The following is a 24,450-nucleotide window of genomic DNA, read 5'->3' as shown; positions in this document are numbered from 1 at the left end:
AAAAATATTTGGAGAGTAGGTAGAAGTTATGATTGCATAATATTTTAAGTATACTAAGCACCACTGAATTATACACTTCTAAATGGTTGATTTTCTGTTATGTAAGTTTCACCTCAAAAAGTAAAAAAAAAATTTAACATGAAAAAAAGGAGAAATATAAAAGATGTAAGGATTAGATGACCCAGGAATACTCCAAGCTTGACATCCAAATTCAAGTCCCTTGTTATAAGAAATAATTTACTAGAGAAGCTGGAGCTGGGATAATCCAGAACTTATGGGACAGTCCAGCCGCCGGCTTGGAGAGGCCGCAGGGGAAAAACTCTGGCTGTAGCTTCACCTTTCTCATGGGTGTGTCCAGGCGGACAGGACCCTGAACTGGCAGATGTGTTTCCTAAGCCCCCATGACATGGCAGAGAGGGCAGCTGGGGCTGAGGCAGAGCCCCACCCTTGTCACAGAACAGAGCCCCGTGGGGCCTGCGGCCTGGTTCCTCACCTCATCCCCTTCCCCTCTCCCCCCTCCCCCACCGGCAGGCTGCAGGTCTCGGGAGGTTGAAGCCCAACATTCTGGTGGTCGGGTTCAAGAAGAACTGGCAGTCGGCTCACCCGGCCACAGTGGAAGACTACATCGGCATCCTGCAGTGAGTGAGGGCATGAGGGAGGCAGAGCCTGTGGTCTCTCAATTTGGGCCTTTGGAGTTTCCTGGGCCTTGGGAAGTAGAGCGGGAAGCAGTGGATACTGTAAGAAGCTGAGTCCACTGGTTCGAAGCTGAGGAAGAAAAAGACAGTCTGAGGGTTCCCCACTCTGACCTGTGAGTCATAGACACCAGGATCAGCAGAAACAGGCAGGTAACACAGTGAAGTGGGCCCAGAGTGGGCATTAGGGAGCAGTGGGGTTGTAGCAATCTGGAGAGAACAGCTGCTACTTGGCTCCAGCTAATCGTGCCCAGGCAGAAATGTGGGCCCGGTGTTGCTAGATGTAGTTTTTCAGAGAAGATGAAAATGTGGGTTTTTAGGTGAAAATCTTGTGTCCACCTGGGGACTGCAGAAGACCTGCAAATGGCCAGCTCTCGAGCTGTGAGGTGGTACCTCTGAAACCAGGCCTCCGTGGAGGCGACAAGCTTGGGAGATGGGACCAGGGGGATAAATGCCCTAGGGATTTTAGGGTTAACTCCAAACTCTTTCTCCTTCAGCTCTTGCTGTGCAAGGTCCAGAAAATGCCTACCTGAGTTGTTTTCTGCATTGACGTGGTACAGAGAGGCAGTGTGCAGGAGCATTTAAAGAACACGAGGCTGAGTGTTGGGGACCTGGGCCCTGCTTCCAGGTCTGCTGTGAACCAGCTGTATGACTCTGAGCAGTGCATCTCACTGCCTCTAACAAAATTACAACAGGAGGCAGTGTATACCTGCTTTTCAGGAACCCCCAGCTTCAACATGCCGAAACTCCAAATTGCTGGGGCCTGAAAGGCCCCTGTCCCAGAGATGTGTAATTAAAGGAGTCCAGAGAGGGCAGTGCTTAGCCTATTAGATTAGCCCTAGTGGTGGGCTCTTGGGCACTGTGTCAAACAGGCAGTAAATATACTTGTGGGGTAGGAGCCTTGTAGACATTTATATAGACAACCTATTGATGTCTTCATGAGCGAGGCCAGTCTTGTGTGCATACCTTTCCTCAGGGTTTCCAGCCTCAGCTATTTAATTCTAATCCCAGTTGGCCACTTCCTTAGTTGTGTGTCATGGGCAAGTTACTCCCTAAAACTCAGGTTTTGCATCTGTCAAAAGGAGAGAGTAATTCCCATTCCCACCTCTGTTGGCAGAGTTATGAGGAGTAGCCGCATGTATCAGGAGGACAGGGCCTGGCCCTAAGACTGGCCTGACTCAGTTTTCCCCAAGTACAGGGTCTGTAGGATCCATAGTGCCACAGACGGTAGAGCTAGAGGGGTCCTGGGGGCCTTTGCAGTCCTGCCTGCACATTATACAGATGGGGAGACTGAGGCCCAGAGAGGACGAGGGGTATGGGGGGAGGCAGGGTCAGCTCTAGACACCTGGCCTCCTGGGGGCTGGGGGCTGGGGCCAAGGGGAGGCTGACCCCACCTCCTCTCTTTCCAGCGACGCTTTTGATTTCAACTACAGTGTGTGTGTCATGAGGATGCGTGAGGGGCTCAACATCTCGAAGGTGATGCAGGCGCACAGTGAGTCCACACCCCACCTTCTTGACACCCCGTCAAAAACAGAGCAGGATATCAGGAAGTTCTAGAACCCATTTTTTTAAAGTGGTACAGGGAAGACAGGGGGAAATTAGTAAATAAAAGGTCACAGACTCCTAGAAAGTCAGCTTTTGATGGAGATCATCAGGTTTCTAAATGGAGAAACCGAGGTCCGGAAAGGGGATGTGACGAGCTCAAGGTCTTGCTTCCAGCTGGGGCCAGAACCAGAACTGGACCTCAGAGGTCCCCGAATCATGATGAGAACTTTTGTAACCAGGTGGTATAAAGAGGATCTAATAGCCAGGAAAAGGGAAAAGAGGGGTGAGAGAGGGTCACGTAAAGACAACAGAGTATGAAAACACACCCAGAAAGGCCATGAAAACTGGGTGTTTTGGTCTCCAGGACCAAGATTGGGGCACTGAGTAGGGATGTGTGTTACATTTAAAGTCACATGTAAACAGGCAGATCTGAATGAGTAATTTTGAGAGGTGTGAAAGAAAGAACGCATATGAAGACAAACGGGCAGGCGGTGCTGAGGGAACCGAGAGGTGTGAACGCCACAGGCTGGCCTGGGTCTTGTTCATCCGGGTCACCGAGGGCATGCCTGGCACCCAGCAGCAGTTCACTGAATATTTATGCAACCAGAATTTACAGAGCAGTGGCCACACTCCTGACCGGGGCTGCTCTAGGCGCTGGGCGTGCAGCAGGGAACAAAACAAAGTCTGCCCTTGAGGAGCTGACATTCAGGCGGGAAACGCACGGACCCAGGACTCACTTCAGGCAGCGACAGCATCCTGAGGTGTCCTGAGGAGGCCAACACAGGGCATGCGGGCAGGAGGGCCTCTCTGAGGAGGGGGCTTGTGGCTAGAAGGGGAGGGCTGGGGAAAGAGGGCTCCCGGCCCAGGGGCCACTCACCGCGCCACCCACCACTGAGGCCTGGTGGGAAGGAGTGTGGCCTGTCTGAGCAGCAGAAGGAAGCTGGGTGGGGCCGAAGCGTGAAAGGAGGCAGAGGCCAGATCTGTGACCTGAGAGTCAGGACCTTCTTCCCAGGGTAAGGGGGAGCCCGGAAGAGCCCCAGGCAGGAGAGCCTGGGAACAGAGCTCCCCCTCTTTTGCAGTTAACCCCGTGTTTGACCCAGTGGAGGATGGCAAGGAAGCCGCAGCCAGTGGAGCCAGGCCGTCTGTCTCCGGCACGGGTCAGTCCCACCGACTCAGAGGCTCAGGGAGCGCTCACCCTGGGAGCAGCTAGCGATGGGCCGCCGGGGAACTTGGGCAAGGGCAGGAGGTTTTTGCTCGTGACAGTGGCGCCTGAGACCCCTGGGATTAAGCAACAGGGCGTCGGGGGGTGGGAGGGGAGCAGGATAAAGACTGCCAGCCCTGCTGGAGAATTCAGTGTCCAGGCATCGTGGGACCCCCACCCAGTGGGCTCTGGGGCCCAAGTCCCAACCCCTCCGAGGCCCCCCTGGCCAGGCTCCAACTGGGAGGGGCAGCGATTCTCTGGCAGGCAGGGGAACCTGCAGTGCAGGAGCTGGGAGCATCCTGTGCGCATCTGTGAGGGGCACAGTGGAGTTTTTAAGAGAATAGCCCCAACCCCCCAGTGCCAACCAGAATCCCAGGAGAGAGAAGCTGGGAGCAGGGGAGGGGCGCATCCCAGCCCTGCCCATCCTGGGTCCCTGCTCCCGGAGTCTCGGCATCAGGAGGGCCCATTGGCAGTGCTCCGGGCCAGTCCCCCAGTGCATGCCTGCAGCAGGGGCTTCCGGCCACCGCGTGCACAGCCCCGGTGACGGCAAGCCCACCTCCCAGGGCAGCTCGCTCTGTTTCCAGACACACTCGGGTATTTGGGTGGGCTCTGCTCCCATGTGACCTGCCCCTCTGCTCCTGCAGTGGACCCCGAGGCCCTGGTGCAGGAGGAGCAGGCCAGCACCATCTTCCAGTCAGAGCAGGGAAAGAAGACCATCGACATCTACTGGCTATTCGACGATGGAGGTCAGCGCCCCCAGGACACCGGCTCCCCGCCGGCCGTCTCCCCTCTATGACTTACTCTTTCAGCATGCCCTTCCTGGTCACTCTCGACAAGGTTTCTGGTGGGACCTTGGAGCCCAGCAAAGGGAAATAGGGGCCCCTGGGCCCACCACTGGGCTCACAGGAGCCTGGCTGGGCCCCTCTCTTGGCCCCATGCTTTTCAACTATAACATGGGAGACTTAGGGGAGCAGCTGAGGTCAACATGAGGTGGAACCTTCAGACTGGACAGGCCCTTGGGGTCACAGGCACATGACATAAATGGGAGAGATGGCCTGGTGCACAGGAAAGCTGTAGGGATGTTCTTCACTTCCCAAAGAAAAACACTCTCTCCCATTTTTCTTAAAGCATATCATTCTCAGCTTTATTGTTCCCACCCTTGATTGAGTCCTAGATACAGAGAAAATGTTCTGTTCCTGTAAGATATATCCTATTATATATAGGATGTGATAGATAGTATTGAATGAGCACTTACTGTATGCTTGACACTAAGTGCTTGCATGGGTTAACCTAATGCAATCCCCAGGTAGGAACGATTATTAACCCCCTTTACAAATAAGGAAACTGAGGCACAGAGTAGTGAGGTCATTTGTGGATTACACAGTGATAAGTGACAGCGATCTAGATTTACGTGTGAAATATCCCAATTATTACATGCCAGCTCACTTATTTAAAAGCATCGTGCAGGCCAAATAAACCCCAGCCCACAGAGCCCAGTGTTTCACCCCTGGTTTAGTCTGGCACACTCATTACAGAGGTGGGTACACTGAGGTCCAGAGAGGGGAAGGGGTTTGCTAGTGGCAGAGCGGGGTGGGAACTCAGAGAGGGCTGGATCCTGAGAGCATTTTCCTCTTGACTCATGAGACCCTCCTTGCCAGGCCTCACCCTCCTCATCCCCTATCTCCTCGGCCGCAAGAAGAGATGGAATAAATGCAGGACCCGCGTGTTCGTGGGGGGCCAGATCAACAGGCTGGACCAGGAGAGAAAGGCGTAAGTGGGGGGCACTGTGTGGGTCGCGCGGGACCGGTAGGTGTCATCCCAGCGCTACCCCAGCCTGCCCCCGCCTGCCCCCCCTGCCCTGCCCTCCTCCACTGCCCCCGGGGGCTTGCCCCTCTCAGGTCACAGCTGTGGTGAGGAAGCTGTGGGCAGGAGCAGGTTTCTCCCCATTTCAGAGGTGGTTTTGGTGTCCTGTCCCCCTTTAATAAGATGCACATGCCCTAGTCCCGGCCATGACAGGGAGAGCTGTTAAATTTTAAACCCACAAACCTCAAGATTTGTGTGAAATGAAGGATGGAGAAGGCCCCTCCTCCTCAGAAATGAGGCGGAGCTTAGAATCTTTCAGGGCAACGTCCCCCCAGGCTTGGGTTGCTGCCCGTGGTGAGAACAGAGGTGACTTCATTGGCCAGGATAAGGGGCAGCAAATCCTGAAGAATCTCTTGGTGAGAAGTGACTTAATTCTCCAATTCTGTGGCTGATTCTCTGTCTAAACAAGAGGAAGCAGGCCTGGCTGGAGTGCTTGGCAGGAAATGGCATCCACCAGAATTTAGTGACGTTGGTTTACTGGCTTTATTGGTCACGTCTTTCTGGCAAGAGATGCTGGTGTTCTGTTTAAATTGTGATGACAATTTCCTTTCAAGATGTATCTAAGTAAGGATGTGAGTTGACTTAAGCTGAGAAGGAAGTAAATAGTAGGCAGGTACACAGGTGTGGAGGTGGCAGGAATTGGGCAGGTGGCACATGTGTGCCTAGATTTGGGCACCTGCTTCTTTAGAGCAAGGTCAAGTGAGGTCTAAGGTCGTAGGATGGAGGACTGCTGGAGGGTGCAGCCGGGCTGGGAAGGATGGGGTGGGTGGCTTGCCTCAAATCATGCAGTTAATTAACCAGAGAGAAAACCCTGCCCAGCCTTTAGTGCCCGCCATGACGCCCCAGGGTCAGGACCCCGTGGCTTGTGCCACTTTAGTCCTATGCCAGGACCACATCCCCACGACCCCTTCTGAATCACCCACTGCATGAGTTAAGAGCGACCAGCAATCCCATCTCGTCCTCACCCCCCACTGAGGACCTCTCTACCGGAGGGCCCTTCTCAGCAATGCAGAGGAGAACATTGCCTGGGAAACAGAGCATCCGCTTCCCTGTGCTCTCCAAAAGGTAAACACACCTCGAAGGCTGCTTTGCCCTCTCGGCTTCCTGTTCCAGCTCCGACTGAAAGCTGGGTTCAGCAGGTTTAGTTTAGTTCAAGGCTGCAGCACTGTGGGGTCACAGGATGTCTTTCAAGCAAAGGGTGTGGAATCTCCTCTGCCTCCCAGCTGACTCTGGACCAGGCCACGTCCTCTGCCTTCCTCATGACTGCCTCCACCCAGGCCCTGCCCAGGCCTGCCAACCAGCACTGCACACCAAGATGTTTGCCCACGGCTCTGCTTTCCTGAGTTCACTCCCAAGTTCAGGGACCAGCAGTGGCTTGACAGCTGGGCCCCAGCCTGCTCCTTCGGGCTTGTCTCCTTTTTGTCCCCTAGCGTGCTCCACACCACCCCAGGCAGCCCCTCACTGCTCCCACTCCATCCCCTGCACCCCTATGTCTTTGGTCATTTGGACTCCCCTCCTGGGGTGCTCACTCCCCACCAACTAGTCCTGGGGCATCACCGACGCTGTGTCCTGCCCCGGGATTCTGATGCAATGGGCGGGCTAGGGCCGAGGCACGTGTACTGTTTAGAAGGCTCCTTGGGTGATTCCAGTGTGGACACCCTCTTTGGCCTGTAACAGTCTTACCCACCATTCACCATCCAGCCAGATCACCAACTCCTCTGTGAAGCCTTCCCTGACTGCCGCAAACCACAGTTGGCGTCTCCTCCCTGTGGATGCAAAGTCAGGGCCCTCTGGCTTGCTGCTCCGGGTTCTGTACTTAGTTCATGTGTGTTATCTGTTTCCTCAGCCACCCTGAGGAGTTTCCTGCATTTGGCCTCCCGTCCCTTAGACCCTTCCTTCTCAAAGTGTGGCCAGTGAACCAGCAGCCTCACATAACCTGGGAGCTGGTTAGAGATGCAGAATCCCAGGTCCCAGCCCAGACCAGCTGGATCAGAATCTGCACTGTAACACAATCCCCAGCAGGTGCTCAGACATTAAAATGTGAGGCGCCCTAGTCCGGAGGTGGCCACCAGATACTTAGGACAATTCCTTTCCCATATCACTCGTCATCACCTGACCTGCTTTATCAATATTAATTTATTGTCTGCCCTCCTCCCAGGTTAGAATGTAAACTCCCCGAGGGCAGGGTTTGTTTTGCTTGCTGCTATATCCTCCACAGGAGCTCAATAAAAACTCATTGAATGAATGAATACATTAAAAAAAGAAAATCTCCGTCTCCCAGGATCATTTCTCTGCTGAGCAAGTTCCGGCTGGGATTCCACGAAGTTCACATCCTTCCCGACATCAACCAGAAGCCGCGGGCTGAGCAGTGAGTCTTCTGTGTTGGGGGTTCCAGGCAGAAGGGTCGGCCCTTTCTGGTGAGCCAAGGGCAAGGACATGGTCCTTCCTGCCCCCACCTAGACTGGGCTCATGGAAAGAAAGAGGAAGGGTCGAGTGTGCAGCCGTTAATTTCTGTTCGTGTTTCTTCCCCCTGCCTGCTGGTCCTTTGCATATCAGAGCTGTGGTCTTTGCCAGAAACACACCTGGGCGGGAGGCCGAAGAATGTTCACATTTATCCTTTTCACACACCAAGTGTTTTTGAAACTCTTACTGGTGCACATCATGGCTATTCTGCCCCTCGAGCAGAAGCCGGTGTTTCATCTGCCAGGGACCCCCCCCACCTACCCCACAGACCTGGGGGCTGAGGGAGTCTCCAGCTTCACACTTCAGGAGCCCAGGCTGCTTGCTATTCACAAAAGGCTGATTTTACCTACACTGGTTTTCTTCAGTTTTCTCCAACCCCTGGATTGTTTTCATAAAGCAGTGGTGCTCAAACATCAGCATCACCTGGAGGGTTTGTGAAAACACAGCTTGGGGGTCCTACCCCCAAGATTCTGAGTTAGTAAGTCTGGGGTAAGGCCTGAGAATGTGCATTTATAACAAGCTCTCTGGTGCTGGTGCAGGCACCTCACTTTGAAAACCACTGTCTTAGACAATCCGTGTAACATGCTTAACTCAGCGCCCAGCCCAGAGTCGATGATCAGTCAATGCTGGATTTGTGGCTTCTGCCTGCTTGTAGCTTCTGAGCTCTTTCTGCATCTCGACCTTTCCCTGCAGTCCCAATCCGCTACAAGCTGCCTCCTTCCTTCTCTGGGCATTGCTTAATTTAAGTGCCTGAAAAAGTGACTGTGACTGGCCCAGCTCATCCCTTCCTGCCAAGCTAAGGTAAAGGCCACTGGAAGGCCTATTTCTTGGCTACCTTTGGTCCAGTTGGCAGTGGCCAGGAATGGCAGAATCATATGCCCCGAAATACACAGCTAGAGGGTAGCTCCTTCTGCAGGGGCCATGGCAGAGGCACATCCCCTCCACGGGGCTGAGGGGTGCTGGAGCAAACAGAATGGAAGGTGCAAAGGCCCTGAGGCAGAAACATGGCAGCTGTGGCCCCTGATGTTATATTAACCCACTGGCACTTGGAGGGGAGAAGATGTCGAATGGTCTAAGGGACCACTCCCACTGCCCGCCCATACAATGGCAAGCGGGAGGACTTTAAGCAAACTCCTGTGTGAATTTGTATCAGGGCTCAACTGTGGGGCAAGAAGGGATGATTTACTTTCCTAATGATTCAATTTTATATTCTTAAAAGAAGACATTTACAATAGGACTGCTTTATGTCAATCTGTCTACATGAGGTTTTCCAGGACTCTATCTTCTCCATACAGTAAGGTCTGTCCTGACCTCTTTAGCCCTTGTTTACCTGGAGAGGGAAGGAAATCAAGAAGAGAAGAAAGGAACTATTTAATAGTGATGGATATCCTGACTCTCCCATTTTCTCAGGGCTGTGCTTGAGCTGCAGGGGCAGAGGTGAGTACATTGCAGCCCTGCCCTGCAGGGTTTACCCCGGCTTAGGTGTAGGGAGGACATCAAGAGCCATCAGAATGCTGCAGACAGGGACCAGAATGCACACGAGGAAAGGTCGTCTCTGCTGGTGGAGGAGCAGAGCCTTGAGAAAGGCCATGAACAGAGATGGGGGAAGACGTTCCTCAGTGGAGAGGATAGCGCAAGCCAGCATGCAGACCCCATCCAGCACATGTTATCTTTAAACCCCCCTTTGTCCCTGCATCTGCCTCCACCTCCTGGACCCTTTCTCTCCTCCCTTGCACAGCCAACCTTCTCCAAAGTGATGCTACACTCTTTGTGGCCGCTTCCTCCCCATCCCTCATTCTCCAGCTCACTCCAGTCTGGCTGCCCTCCCACTGATCCACTGAAATCACTCTCTCCAGCCTCGGCCGTGACCTCCGCACCACCAGATCCGCAGAGCCCACTGCTGTCCTCATCTTTCTCTGCCTCTCAGCGGCATTTGGCACAGCGATCCTTCTTGAAACAGTCCTTCTTTTGGCTTCTAAGACGCCACCCTCTCCTGGTTCCCACCTACCTCTGTGGTCCTTCTTTCAGTATCCTTTGCTGGTTCTTTCTCCTTTACCTGACTTACACTTGTTGGCATCCCATTCTCCCCTGCACTTGCCTTGCTCCGGACACACGGGCTCCTTCGCTGCTCCTCAAACAGCCCAAGCATGCTTCTGCCTCAGGGCCTTTGCACCTTCAGTTCTGTTTGCTCCAGCAGCCCCTGCCCTGTGCATAGCTGGCTTTAGAAGGACGGGCATCCTTGGGTCCAGGGAGGTCTTCCTGCCCAATTAGTCCCCATCCCGGTACTCAGTTTGTGCCTTCATAATACTTCCAATCTGTATTTATTTGCTTATTTGTCGCCCAGCAGACCGTGAGCTCTGTGAGGATGGGGTATGTTGTCTGGTTTGTTCACTGTTGTGTAGCACAGAGCCTGGCACAGAATAGTGCTCAGTAAATACCTGGGGGACAGACAGGTGCGTGGAGGTGGATCACAGGTTGGTCTTCGTGGACGACTTGTGGAAGTTCTGTTGAAAGTCAGACCCACCCGTCAGCGCTGAATTCAACACAGAGGCTGCTTTGATGTAAAAGGCAGCGTCAGAATGGGTTTCAGCCTGAGATGTATGTCCCCGTGGCACCCACTTCCATCTGCCTCTGAGGACCTGGTTTCCCTGGAAACGGGCATCTCACCCGGTCTCACTTGCTCTCTCTGTCCCCAGCACCAAGCGGTTTGAGGACATGATTGCGCCCTTCCGCCTGAATGATGGTTTCAAAGACGAGGCCACGGTCACCGAGATGAGGCGGGACTGCCCCTGGAAGATCTCGGATGAGGAGATTAACAAGAATAGAATCAAGGTGCAGGAGAGAGAAGGGCCTTGCTGGGGTGGGGTGGGGGTCCAGGGGCTCCCAGGCGTCAGCACCTGTGCCCCATCTGTCCTGGGCTTCCTTAACCCCCTCCCCGACCCTCGATTCTACTCTTCCCGCCCCAAGCCTCTGAGGCGTCCTCAAGCCATACATGCTCGGGCTGACGGGTGACCCTGTGGTTGATCTCGGAGCCTCCTTGGCGTGGGAACCTGGTCCCCCTGCCCATTTTGAGTCACGCCCCCACACCTCCCGGCCGTGGCAATGGACTGCCCGAAGTCCTTCTCCCTCCCCTCCCCTGTTCCTCCATGTGTGCAGGAAGGGATGCATGAGGCAGGTGGTGAAGGTCAAGGCAAAATTTGTCCTGTGGGCCAACAGAGCTGGCTGATCTTTTCCCCTTAGCTGCAGACCCCGCCCCGCTTCCCAGGCAGCATCTTCAGGACTCCGACAGGGCCTAAGGGAGAGTGGTGGCTGCCAAGGCCAGTTTTAGGTGGGGTGAGCAGTTGGGGGCCTGGGGACCACAGTCCTGCTCCCCGTGTGCTCTGGGGCAGTGGTTCTGAGGGGCAGTGTGACATTTGGTGACTTCTGGAGACATTTTTGGCTGTCACCTCCGGGGGTGGGGGGCGGGATTGCTACTGTCATTTAGCGAGTAGAGGCCTGGGATGCTGCTAAACACCCCACCGGACAGGTCCACAGCGAAGAGTGATTCCACCCAAAATGCCGACCGTGTGACATTTAGGTGAACCCACTTCCCCTCGGTTTTCCGTTCTCTCACATGGGGTGTCCGTCCACTATGAGACCCTGAGTGTCAGTCGTTTCTGAGCAATTTGGAGACAGGCCTTGGGGTGGGAGGGAGCCCCACACAACCCAGCGCCCCCCCAGCTTTGGGGAATTCCCTGACCCAGCAGCCCTGAGGCCCCAGACCCCCCCACAGCTGCCCAGCTCCTTGGAAAACGCTGAGTAAAGCGTCGTGTCCGCAGAAGGCTCTTGCCCACTCTGTGACGGGAGAGGTGGGGCCATCCACCCCTGCTCCAAGTCCGCCTTATCAAGTGCTTCCCCTCGGCCTGGAGCTTTTGCATAGATCATCTCCCTCAGGCCTCCCCACATTCCCCGGGAGAGGGCACTGCTGTACCCATTGCTCAGCTGTGGACAGTGGCGCTCAGGGAGGCGAGGTACCTGCTCAGGCTCTCTGCCGGGGACTCTCAGGGCTGAGATTTGAACCCAGCTTTCCCAGCCATGTGAGGTGCTCTTCCCTGCCATGATCCGCTGCTCATGGTAATAAAGTCAGGAAGGAAACACCCAGGGGCTTCTCCAGGAGGTGAGCTTGACATTCACTTACCTCCTCGGGGGTGGGAGAGTCTATAATAATTTAGGGGCAACAATTCACACCCCTGGTTTGAGATGGTCACAGAGGCCCCTGGGCTTGGCCAGGACCGCTCATCGGACATGGGAAGTGACCACGTGGCTTTTCCTCGCCCAGTCCCTTCGGCAGGTGAGGCTGAACGAGATTCTGCTGGATTACTCCCGGGATGCCGCTCTGGTCATCATGTAAGTAGCGCCCTGCGGAAGGAGAAGCCTGTCGCCGAGCCCAAAGGCGTCAGCTCTGCAGGGGTGGCCACTGGCTGAGGACCCAAGCCTTCCCCTGTGAGGATGCAGGGCCCCAGGCTCCTGTAAACACAGCCCGGGTGTCTCCTCACCACGCGGCCAGGCCTGCATCTGCCCCATGCCCCTCGCCTGAGCGCCAGCTGGCAGAGGTCTTGGGGCCCCAGTGTCCCAGGTCTCACCGACTCCCCTCATCACCGCTTTCCCCTTATCCACTGCTTTGTCCTGCCAAACTTGGCTTGACAAAGGGGACCCAGCTCATTCCAGAAGAAAATCGATTCCTAGTTGTTTGGGAACCACCCAGCCCTCCTTGGCCACTGGCCACCCCCAGTTGATGTTGGTGCCAGGTCTAGGCAGTGGAAGCAGAGCCCGGCCCCAGCCCTGGCTATTCCAGGCTCCGTGCCTGTCAGCCCCTCAGGCTTCCGTTGCTGCTGCTTGTGTCTGGTTAGGAGCTGCCTCGCTAGGGCAGGTATTGGCTGAGGCTGAGTGGAAGATGAGGGGAAGGTGACAGTGGCACAGGGAGTCTCAGGGTGGCAGAACATGGCTGGGAAAGGCCCAGCTCAAGAGGCAATGTGGGCATTTGCCAAGCGGAGTACCTGACATTTCCTGGGGTAAGCCACCTGCGGATTCCGGATTCCGCAGGACAGCCGTGAAGCCTGCGGAACCTGTTTGTTCATACCCGGAAATCAACATGGAGCACACGATTTCCAGGGCCCCGCGCACAATGAAAAGGTGGGGCCCCTTGTTCAAAAGTGATTAAGAATGTCAAGATAGTGACAGCAGAGCATGAAGCCCAGCCTGGGGCCTTTCTCAGTGGGGGGCTTTGTGAATGCACAGGTGGCTGCCCACGAAGATGGCTCTATGAAGCCACGCTTCCTGGAGCTTTTAGGAAGATCATTTTTTGTACAGAGAAAGTGCTTCATGCTGCCTTTGATGTGGGGACTGTGGTATAAGGAAAGTGGGTTTATCTCCAAGCCTCTGGCTAACATCTTGCAGAAAATGTTTCTAGGGCCGGGTTAGCCTGGCTGTAGACTGGGTCAGACGGCAAGACGGTGGCAATGGCTTCACCCTGGGATGGCTCCCCGACTTTCCCTGGGTGTGGCACCTGTTGTGTGCCAGCCAGGGGGTGTGGGCGTGCCAAACCACCTCTTCCTGAGTGCCACCTCCAAAACAGATTTACTTTTTGTCTCTGCCATTGGCCAGCCCACTGTGTGGCCTTGGGCAGGTAACCCTCCTTCTCTGAGACTCAGTTTCCCTGATTATAGAGAAGAGTTAAACTAAATTATTTCCAAGACTCTTTTTCACGCTAACATGCTATGATTCTAAGTTTATTTGCCACTAAAATGAGTCAGTCTCTCAAGCAGTAAGATGAGGAATTTCATCCAGGGAGGTGACTACCTGCTGGCACCTCTCCCTTCCCACTCCTCCACCCCCTGGATCTCACAGGGAAAACCAATCCCCCACCCACCAGTCTTTGTGGGATTGGCTGATACAAATAATCAGGAGTCCAGTCACCTTAGAGGAGAGGCCTGCACACAGCGTCCCACCCCATGGTGGCGGCCGCAGCTGTTGCCCAAAGGGGCCCTGGCTGCCAAACCAGCTCCACTGGGAGGGCGCAGCAGCTGCGCTGCTCAGTCTCCAACCCAGAGACGTGCCCGTAAAAAGTTCACTCTGAGGGTCACCTTCATCAGAACCACCGGGAGACCGTGGAAAACGGCAAATTCCTCAATTCCTTCCAGATCAGGGCCTGGGGTGGGGCCCAGGAGCCTGCATTTCCCAGAAATTCTAAGGATGAAAAAACCCTCCCAAGCCTCCATGAAATGACAAAAATCACATTTTCCAGCACGTCAGAGAGCGCACTTGGACTCTTTTCTAGAGCAGCTTTGAGGCAGAACTGGCTCGTTTGCCGTCTACTAATCAGCGGTTTATCTGATTAACGGCCCACAGTTGAGCTCAGCTTAACCTGCACTGCTGAAAAACCAGCCTTGCAACCAGCCCAGCAACCTTTGACCACACTAACAACCTACTTCTGGCATAACTTTTGGATCTAGACTCCTCTTCTATAAAGGCTCCCTCCTCAAAGCCAAATAGTAGTAGTCACAATAATAGTAATCAACATTGCATTTTATCGATTGAGCCTCTATGACACTCAAGGCATTGGGCCTTATTAATTTTATTTTTTTATTTTTAAACAATTATTTTGAAGTATAGTTGATTTACAATGTTGTGTTAATTTCTGCTCTATAGCAAAGTGATTCCGTGTTTTATATATATATATATATATATATATATACATCTTTTTAAAAAATATTTATTTATTTATTTATTTTATTTATGGCTGTGTTGGGTCTTCGTTTCTGTGCGAGGGCTTTCTCTAGTTGTGGCAAGTGGGGACCACTCTTCATCGCAGTGCGCGGGCCTCTCACTGTCGCGGCCTCTCTTGTTGTGGAGCACAGGCTCCAGACGCGCAGGCTCAGCAATTGTGGCTCACGGGCCTAGTTGCTCCACGGCATATGGGATCCTCCCAGACCAGGGCTCGAACCCGTGTCCCCTGCATTGGCAGGCAGACTCTCAACCACTGCGCCACCAGGGAAGCCCCCACATTCTTTTTCATATTCTTTTCCATTATGGTTTATCATAGGCTATTTTTTTTAAGGTTTTTTTTTTTGATGTGGACCACTTTTAAAGTCTTTATTGAATTTGTTACAGTATTGCTTCTGTTTTATGTTTTGCTTTTTGGCCACGGGACGTGTGGGATCTTAGCTCCCCGACCAGAGATCGAACCTACACCCCCTGCACTGGAAGGCGAAGCCTTAACCACTGGACCGCCAGGGAAGTTCCTATCACCGGATATTGAATATAGTTCCCTGTGCTATATACAGTAGGACCTTGTTGTTTATCCATTCTACATATAACAGTTTGCATCTGCTAATCCCAAAATCCCAACCCCCTGGGCCTTATTAATTTTCAAAACTCTATGAGGTGGTTCTATTTTACCCCCATCCCCTCCGCAGCACACACACTTAGGAGATGAGGAAACTGAGTCTCAGAGAAATTCAGCACCTGCCGGGATCTCACAGCTGTCAAGTGGCAACTGGGTTTTGAAGCCTGAGATGCTGATTCTGAAGCATGGTTATCTTTCCGCATCTAGATTTGATCCAAGGCTGCCTTTCTTTGTGGCTAAGAGATGCAGTTCTAAACAAAAAGCTCCTTTGTTCTGGAGCAGCTTTATTTCTAAAGATTAGTAGCTTACAGCACACACATCCTGTGAACATAAATAGAGCGTGTCATTGGCTGGCACTGGGGGAGACTGCCGAGGGAATCAGTCGCATGGACAGGAGAACAGGGTCCGCCTGGGGAGGGAAAGGCCACAGCAGGAGCTATGGGAGTCCCCTGCCCTGGATAACGCAGCCACCACTCCCCTCGTGGTCTTTGAAGTTTCTGAATTCAGTCCCAGAAAATGATGTAGAAGTTCCCGGAAGGCATTTCCAGCCTTTAGCGTAACTGTTAAATCAGGAAAGTTTGCTTTCCATATTCCCACTTCCCTTTTCCCTGGAAAGGCACCACACAAACCCAAACACGGTCTACTAACTAAAGTGACACTGGCTTAATGGAATGTCCTTGTTCCCACCGGGTTCCCCAATCCTGGAGACCTTGCTTTTTAAGGGAGGATAGTGTTTGTGGCAAGTGAAGCTTTGAGGATGGAATTTTAAAGAAGGGACAGCTGTTTAGGGACCTCAATTCACCTTCTCAGTGGAGGCGGGAGTTGCAGTGAGCAGGAGCCGCTGGGATGGAAAGATCCCAGGACCTCGTGTCAAGTCCCAGCTCTGCCACTCACTGGCGGGTCATCTTGAGCTGGTAAATAGTAATACATGGTGACAGTACTGCCGACACCGTGAAGTGCTTACTCCGTGCGAGCGTTTTTGTGCAGCACCCTTCCTGAGCGGGGTTTTCGTTAGAGCTTACAAGCATCCATGAGGGAGGCATGTGTGTTCTCACTTCGGGGAAGAGAAAGCCGAGGCTCAGGGCCAGTGAGCCATTTGTCAAAGCCACGTGGCTGAGGAAGTGGCAAAGCCGTGACTCCTACAGCTTCTCTGACCCCAGAGCCAGGCTCTGAAGCCCACTGTCGCACAGCACCCTCCTTTCTGCCCAGTTCCCTCAGCTGTTCCCCAGGGTGGTTCTGAGGTTCAGATGAAATAGTACCTGTGGATGTACTTTGGGAAAACAAAGTGCAGTCCCATGTAAGGTGCTGGTGCCCCAGCTTCACGTAACGCCAGCTGGCAGCTGCGACGCTGCCACATCCAAGAGCCAAGAGCAGGACGGCCGCGGGCGTCACCACGCGTCTTTGGAATCTCAGTGTGGTAGAAAAGTCACCTCCCAACATAGCCGTGAAAATGTGGCTGAAGAGCATTCCCAGGGCATGTTGTTATTTGCACAGTGTTGCAGTTCGGACAAGGGGCCCTCCCCAGGCGACAACGGAGTCCTGCTCCCAGGGCCTTACCTACGGGGCAGGGGGCAGGACCAGGCCGCTCAGCTAAAACACGTGAACATATCACTTTGTTGTGGCCCCAGGCAGGTGTGTAGCTGGAGAGGCGAGGCTGGCATGACCTGAGTGGCCGGATGAGTGGCATACAGCCTCACTGTGTCAGACTGTGTTCTAGACACAGGCGGATAAGACAGACCCAGCCTGCTCGGGAGTGAACATACATTCTAGTGGGGGGAGACAGACAACACACAAATAAATAAAAATAGGATTTGAGAGTGTGAAGTGCTATGAAGATAATGAAACAGGGTGACATGATAAAGAAGGATGGGAAGATGGGATCGAAGAGGGTGATCAGAGAAGGAGGTGCGCTTGAGCCAAGACCTGAGGGAATCGAAGGAGCCAACCCGGTGAAGAGCTGGGGACACTGCCTTCTGGGTGGAAAGAACGTCACATGCCAAGGCCCTGGGGCAGGAGCAAGCTTGCCATTTTTTTCAGGAGTGGAAAGGAAGCTTCTGTGACTAGTGGTGTGAGCGAGGCTGCGGGTGGTGGGAGGTGAGGTTGTGGAGGCTGGTGGGGACCAGATCATGGGGACCTTACAGGCCATGGCTTTGTTTAGAAACACGTTGTGGGAGTTCCCTGGCAGTCCAGTGGTTAGGACTCAGCACTTTCACTGCCAGGGCTCAGGTTCGATATCTGGTCATGGAATTAAGATCCTACAAGCTGCGGGGCACGGCCAAAAAAAAAAGGAAAAGAAATGCTTTGCGGCTGAAGGTACATTTCAGGTCATGCTTTCAAGGAGAGCAGCAGGTCATTCTTAGGGTGGCTGGGAAGAAAGAGCTCTGAAGGGGCCAATAAATGGAGATGCTGTTCAGAAAGCAAACCAGGAACTGGGCCGTGTGGGGAAGGCCCCTTGGTAATTCCCCATCTGCTGCTTCTTCCTGCCCCACAGCACCTTGCCCATAGGGAGGAAGGGGAAGTGCCCGAGCTCGCTCTACATGGCCTGGCTGGAGACGCTGTCCCAGGACCTCAGACCTCCGGTCGTCCTGATCCGAGGAAACCAGGAAAACGTGCTCACCTTTTACTGCCAGTAACTCTGGGCTCGGCTGCGCCTGCCCAAAGCCAGGGTGCAGGGGGCGCCCACCTGTCCACGGGGACAGGACACATGCCCCATCGCACTTTAAGGGGTGGCATCTGATGATCTGATGGAAGAAGCTGGTACATTTCCAAATTTCAGCTAGACCCCACTCCCATCAGACAAGTCCTCCGGGCTTTGTTTTTCTGGGCTGGAGAAGTAGCAGGTGGAGCTGCCTGGAAAACTCTCTGGTGGATTCATATTCCTTTTAAGTTTTCTTTTGCTCTTGATTACAACAAATTAAGATTTCAATCTTTGATTTGTATACAAATTTGAGTCAGAGTGCTGAGTGTGTGAATTTTGGCAGTTTCTACAGACCTTTCCTGGGAGCACCCCCTAAACACGCCTCCCCCCTCCAATGTCAGGAAAGTGGGCAGCACCCCACCTACAGCCCTTAACAGGGGGAATACGGGGCTCGTTGAGCCTCCATAACAATGCAAATTTATTTAACCACCTCTCACTTCCTTCGCTTTCAATAGCACGTCTTCAGTGTTGTGGTTGGCTCTTTGGTAGACCGGGACTTTCAAACTTTTTCAGACTGCAACCCACAGTAAGAAATCTATTTTACATTGAGGTTTGGAACAAACACAGTGAAACTGAAGTGTCACAAAGCAATCCTTATCCTTACTATGAGTGATGCACTTTGGTATTTTCTATTCTTTCTATTTCTTGTTCTCCTTTTAATGTTGGTTGCAATCCACTAAAATGAGTTTGGGATCCACTAATGGGTGCTGACTCATGATTTGAAAAATAGAGCTTAGACTTTCCTCTGTGCCCTGTGTTTTTCTACACAACAGGGAGTTCATCTAGTTGGAGAAAGGCCATGGTGGCCATCACTGCCATTTCCCCAGCTCATCCCACAGGGAAAGAAAGGGAACCAACAAAAACACCAGGAGGAGGGGTATGGATGGTGGGTGTGTCAGGAAAGAGCTTCAAAGGAGGGGCATGGTTTAGGGAGTCTCGTGGAGGAGTGTTAAATTTCAGGTTTGGTTGGGGGTGCAGGTTTGGTGGGTCAGGAATGGGGAAGCAGAGAGGTGGGTGTAAAGATGGCAACATTGGGCAAAGAATCAGAAAGGTCCAAACCCAGCCCAAGGCTGGGTGGAAGGACAGGGAGGAGGAACCACCAGTAAGAGATGGAAAGAAAGTAGCAGAGGGGGCTGCAGTGCCGGGAATGTAAGATGGGGCTCAGAGAAGAGAGAGAACCTGGGGGAGACGAACCTTGCTCAGGTAAGTGTGTTCAGGTTACTGTGAATGGAACCCCCCCAGAGTGTTTGCACCACCACCTGGGATGCAGGAGCAGAATGTACATTAAGGTATGTCCAATGCTGGGGGGTGAGGCTCTCTGAAAGGGCATTTCAGCTCAGACGTACCCAAGCAGCATAAGGGTGAGCTGTTGGGGGATTCCACTGGCTGAGCCTTCTTCCAATAGCACTGGGGTGGCCAAGGAACCAGGCATCTTGGGGTCTGGTTGACCCCCTCCAAGTGCACTGAAGCACCCACTTAGTCATAAAGGCGAAAGTCTCTTTCTTGGGGTTGGGACTAAAAGGACTTTAGTGTTCGTCCCACTGCAGAGACCAAGGCCCTGGGTTCCCAGGCTGTGATAAGCCCCACTGTCCTGTTACTACATCAGGCCTTTGCTGAGGGAGCCGGAGCGCCTGGCTGAGCTCCTGAAGGACGGAGAGGGGGCTGCCTCTGAGCCGTTCAGTGGACCTGGACCAACTCCAACTCCAGATAAGGCAAAGGCTCCATCAGGGAATGCTTGCCTTTCTAGAGCCTCATGGAAAACCATTTCCTGGCAAACAGGTGCTCCCTCCTCTGACCTCAGGGAGACACTGATTCAAGAACAGAGAATGCTTTGCCTTTGGGAATTAAAAAAAAAAAAAGTTCACCATGTTGGAAACCAAATGTTGAACAATGATAATAGCTTTGTTTAAAAAAAAAAAGGCTTTGGGGACTTCCCTGGTGGTGCAGTGGTTAAGAATCCGCCTGCCCATGCAGGGGACATGGGTTTGATGCCTGGTCCAGGAAGATCCCACATGCCGCAGAGCAACTAAGCCTGTGAGCTACAACTACTGAGCCTGCGTGCCACAACTACTGAAGCCCGTGAGCCTAGAGCCCGTCCTCCGCAACAAGAGAAGCCACCGCAATGAGAAGCCCATGCACCACAGTGAAGAGTAGCCCCCCACTCTCCACAATTAGAGAAAAGCACACACGCAGCAACGAAGACCCAACGCAGCCAAAAATAAATAAATAAATAAATAAATTTTTTTTTAAAAGCCTAGGACTTCCCTGGTGGCACAGTGGTTAAGAATCCACCTGCCAATGCAGGGGACATGGGTTCGAGCCCTGGTCTGGGAAGATCCCACATGTCGCAGAGCAATTAAGCCTGTGCTCTAGAGCCCATGAGCCACAACTACTGAAGCCCGCATGCCACAACTACTGAAGCCCGCACGCCTAAAGCCCGTGCTCCACAACAAGAGAAGCCACTGCAATGAGAAGCCCATGCACCACAATGAAGAGTAGCCCCCTCTCGCCACAACTAGAGAAAGCCCGCGTGCAGCAACAAAGACCCAACGCAGCCAAAAATAAATTTAATTAATTAATTAATTAAAAAAAATTTTTTAAAGCCTTGAGTTAACAGTAAGGTGAAAAACAATGAAATGAATAAAAATACGTTTACTCAGTCAACAGAATTTATTTGTTTTGGAACACACTGTGTTTCAACTATGCTGAGTGTTATGAAAAAACTGTTGTTTTTTCAACCCTGGATTGAACTTCGTGCTGAGCTTCCACTGGTTCTGTAGGTCATATTGCCAGATTTCCACATGGACATTTACAGGAGCCACTTGTTTTCCCTTTGCTTCTCTTACATGTGTTTGCAGACACACAGGGAACCTGTTTTCTTCAGTCTCTTTTTTTTTTTGGTGGCCGTGCCGTGCGGCATGCGGGATCTTAGTTCCCCAACCAGGGATTGAACCCGTGACCCCTGCAGTGGGAGCACAGAGTCTTAATCACTGGACCACCAGGGAAGTCCCTTTAGTCTTTTTAAAAGTCTCCCAGAATTTTCAATCTTGCCTCAAACCGAGGGGTGGAGAGATTGAGTGGAAAGAGCCACAGCGTGGCCACCAAGGAACCTGGACTTGAGTTTCTGTCTCCCCCCAGAACTGGCTTGTGACCTCAGCTATGCCCCCTTAACCTCTCTGAGCTTCGGTCTGTGAAATGAGAGAATTGGACCAAAGCATGTGTCACCAGCCAGCTGGCCTGCTGCTGGCTGTGGTTTGGCCCATGCGTGGTTGATCAAAGTTGTGGAAGTGAGGGGAGGGGTCGGGGGGAGGACACATTCTTCAGCCCCCCCCACTTGGCCCACCACTTCCTGTTGCCCTACTGTGTGCTCAGAGGCTCTGAAGGCCCTCCAAATCATTGTTGGGCATAGTGGGCCCTGAGAGGGTACGAGATTTTGGTCTACAGTGTGTGTGTGTCTTTCTCTGCTTTTGGACGAGTAGATACTCCACGTCAGTGAGTAGTCCACCCTTGCACTGTGCATGGAAAGCCACAGAGAGCTGGGTCATCAGAGCTGGGGCCCAGCCCCCCCACAGCAGCCACAACGGCCACTGCAGACGGGACTCCTCATTTATCTCCCCCAGGATCCACTGCTCAGATAGCTCCTGATTTTCCCCTGGGCATTTCAGCCTCCAGATTTCACATCCTCTTTCAGTTCCTGCCCAGACTTGTCATGGCTTTGACGTAAGTACAGCAGTGCCTGTTTTCCACCAGATAGGCTCTCTGAGCTCCGCCTCCCAGGCAGAGAGCCACGGGTCTCATTAGAGCATGGAGAGCCCCATTTGGACTGAATTCCCTTTTACACACCTGCCTGGCCTCTCGTGTGGCTAGGAGGGAGAGGTGGGTTTCACAGGGAAGAGAACAGCTGGAATGTTCCAGAAGAACCACCTGGCTGGGAGGCCCCCAAGCACATGCAAAACAGCCAGGTTTCACTTGTAGATGTGTATAGCTCAGGATATCAGAAAATACGTACTGCCCACTTCAAAAGTGTTTACAGAAACTGGGCCTAGGAAAGCCCAGCCACCGGCTTCATTGTTAATTGCCCACTTGAAGTGAGGGTCAACCTTATGACTAAAAATACAAGCATGACATGAGCGCCCCTTCCTGAAAGGGTGCCACAACAAACTCAGTTTCTAAAAATATCACGTGGTAGAGCATTAAGAAGAACCACCTGGCCAGGAGGCCGAAGAGCAGAACATCATACGGACGAAAGATGGTGGCAAGAAAGGACGAGTGGTTTTCATTTTCTCATAGGAGAGTTACAAAATAAAACACTCTTAAGGATGCAAAAGAGGGAGCAAACACTAAGGTCAAGGGAATTAAGAAACTCTCTCTAGAGAAAATGATATTTAAAATAGGTTTGAACAGTCGGTAGGATTCTATAGACAGAAATAGGAGCTGGGATGGGAAAAGGTAACCCAAGTGGCAGGATGCCTTGAGCAAGGACCAGAGTAAGAACAGCTTACTAGGTATGTTTGGAGAACAAGAAATAAACCCGTCTTCCTGGTGTATGAGGGATGCGTACCCGGGGAAAATAAGATTGAGAAGGTTATAATGTGCAAGGCCCCCACTGAGAGGCTGAGGCGCTCAGAACTGACTCAGGGGCACTGGAGAGCCACTGAAGGTGAAGGGGCGGTGTGAGCCTGAGGAAGCTTGGCCAGACAGGAGATGGAGGAGGCTGGAGGAGAAAAGGCAGGGCACCCGGAGAGGAGGCTGTGCAGAATTGCAAAGGCAAGTCAGCAAGTCTCAACACTCTAAGAGTGGCGGAGAGCAGGGAAAAGAGGAGGAAGGATAGTATCTTCCAGAACTGGGAATTGCCTGGATGTATGTGTGGAAGGAACAGGGCCCCAGGAGTTGAGCCTGGGCAGCTGTAAGAATGAACAAACCATGTAATATGGAGGGCGAGGTAATAGGCTTTCTGCTGGAGAAAATGAGCAAGTAGGTGGGTTTGGTTTTGGACACTTGAAGTATGAAGACATCCCAGTGGTCAGAATTGTGGTCCCGGAGCTCAGGAAGAGCTCAGGGTGTCCACTGTTAGCCTGACACTGTAAGAACAGAGACCATCGTAGATTTGGGAGTCAACACTAAAAGACAGGAAATCGAAGTCATACCTTGGGTGAGATGACCAAGAAAGAAAGTAAAGAGAATGGAGAGGGCTGGAGGCTGGACCTTGGGAAGGGCTTCATTTAGGGGTAGGAGGAAGAAGAGGCAGCCAGCAAAGCAGCCTAGAAAAGATCATTGGTGAGGCAGGAGGAAAACCCAGGTAACCAAGGGCCTTAGAAGGTACCAGAGAAGAGATCGAAAAAGCACAGTATCGTCGACCCTCATGGCAGCCGACTGCAGAAGTAAAGCCGCTGCTGAATTGCAGTTCTGGGAATCACTGGGAGCCTTACAGAGAATAATTTGGTAAGGTGGTGGTTCAGGTACCAGAGATTGAGGAATAATTGGTGGAGGGGAAAGGAAAGCAGCCGACATGCACATTGACCTGTGCTTCAGTAACCCAGCAATGGAGAGAAAAATAAGGAAAATAAGGGGAGAAAAAATAAGGTGGAAACTTGGAGGAGACTCCAAGGGAAAGGAGACTCCAGGGAAAGCATTTTGATTGTTATATCAGGGGGTGTATCAGTCAGGATCATGGTAGGCTCTGCTGCAGTAATAAATTACCCACTAAATGTTAGTGGCTTACATGACAAAGACTGATTTCTCTCCTACAAATATTCCTATGCTGGGTAAGCCCTTTTCTCCACCTCAAGACTCAATGATCCAAACTATTCCCGTCTTGGGAGGCTATCACCTCAGTCAGTAGCTTCTAACTCACTGAGGAAGGGAAAAGAGAGTAGGAGGGTCATGCCCTGGCTTTCAAATGCTTCAGCTCAGAAGTTACGTGTTACTTCCACTCAAAGTCCATTAGCCAAGTAAGTCACGTGGCACCACCTCCCTGCAAGAGTCTGGAAAACTGGGGGGAACATGTGAGTATTCATCGAGCAATCAATGTCTCTGTTACAGGTGGGAGTGATAAAGAGAGATCTGGGTGTATTTATAGGTCTGAGGGGAAAGATTTAAGAGCCAATGAAGAGAATAACTGATGAAGAGGTAGTAATGGTGAAACAATAAAATGTGGCGGAAACTTTGCCAAGCAGCAGGGAAGGCATAGCTTATCTCTGCTAGTCCAAGGGTGCAAAATTCTCAGGACACCTGCCCTTGTGCCTTTCTCTGGCAGGTCTCCCGAGCACCAGGTCAGAAAGCAAATGTGTAGAATGTAGGGGACACGTTCCCCAGTGATGGGGCTGGCCAAGCAAGAAGGATGGAAGGCCAAGGCACGAGGAATTCAAGGAGAATGACCAAAGTACATGAAAATGGCTGACCACGAGCTCCAAGATGGGTGGAGACGCTGGAAGTGAGCTGCAAGAGTTGAGAAGACTTGAGGGGCTGGTAGCAGGAGGACGAAAAGGCTGCTCAGTGGGAATGGGAGAGAGGGAGACAGAGAAGAATACAGGGTAGTTTGTGGTCAGTATGTGTGCATTTCAAAGTTTGAGATTCTGCAGGAAGTAAACTTTATTTTATTTTA

At 52.4% G+C, this 24,450-nt stretch overlaps 1 protein-coding gene across 12 annotated transcripts in view; it reads left to right on the top strand.

Moving 5' to 3' along the window:
* Positions 1-24,450, top strand: part of SLC12A3 (solute carrier family 12 member 3) — a 43,661-nt gene extending 19,211 nt beyond the window's left edge. For 3 of the 12 annotated variants that reach the window (XM_082369413.1, XM_082369422.1, XM_082369411.1), the window contains 10 exons: positions 532-638; positions 2,102-2,184; positions 3,317-3,394; positions 4,083-4,184; positions 5,097-5,208; positions 7,583-7,669; positions 10,461-10,596; positions 12,083-12,150; positions 12,847-12,936; positions 14,914-15,081. In XM_082369413.1, the coding sequence (XP_082225539.1) occupies positions 532-638; positions 2,102-2,184; positions 3,317-3,394; positions 4,083-4,184; positions 5,097-5,208; positions 7,583-7,669; positions 10,461-10,596; positions 12,083-12,150; positions 12,847-12,936; positions 14,914-15,061 (1,011 nt within the window). In that variant the 3' untranslated portion in view covers positions 15,062-15,081. Of the gene's footprint in view, positions 1-531; positions 639-2,101; positions 2,185-3,316; positions 3,395-4,082; positions 4,185-5,096; positions 5,209-7,582; positions 7,670-10,460; positions 10,597-12,082; positions 12,151-12,846; positions 12,937-14,913; positions 15,082-15,958; positions 16,112-17,639; positions 18,094-20,099; positions 20,516-24,102 lie in introns of those variants that run through there. The other 9 variants (XM_082369414.1, XM_082369418.1, XM_082369419.1 and 6 more) reach the window with 8 other exon arrangements.

This window comes from Balaenoptera borealis (genome assembly GCF_965194805.1).
Source record: "Balaenoptera borealis genome assembly, chromosome: 19".
NCBI lineage: Eukaryota > Metazoa > Chordata > Mammalia > Artiodactyla > Balaenopteridae > Balaenoptera > Balaenoptera borealis.
Note: the sequence above shows the minus strand (reverse complement) of the source record. Positions and strands in the feature narration are given on the sequence as shown.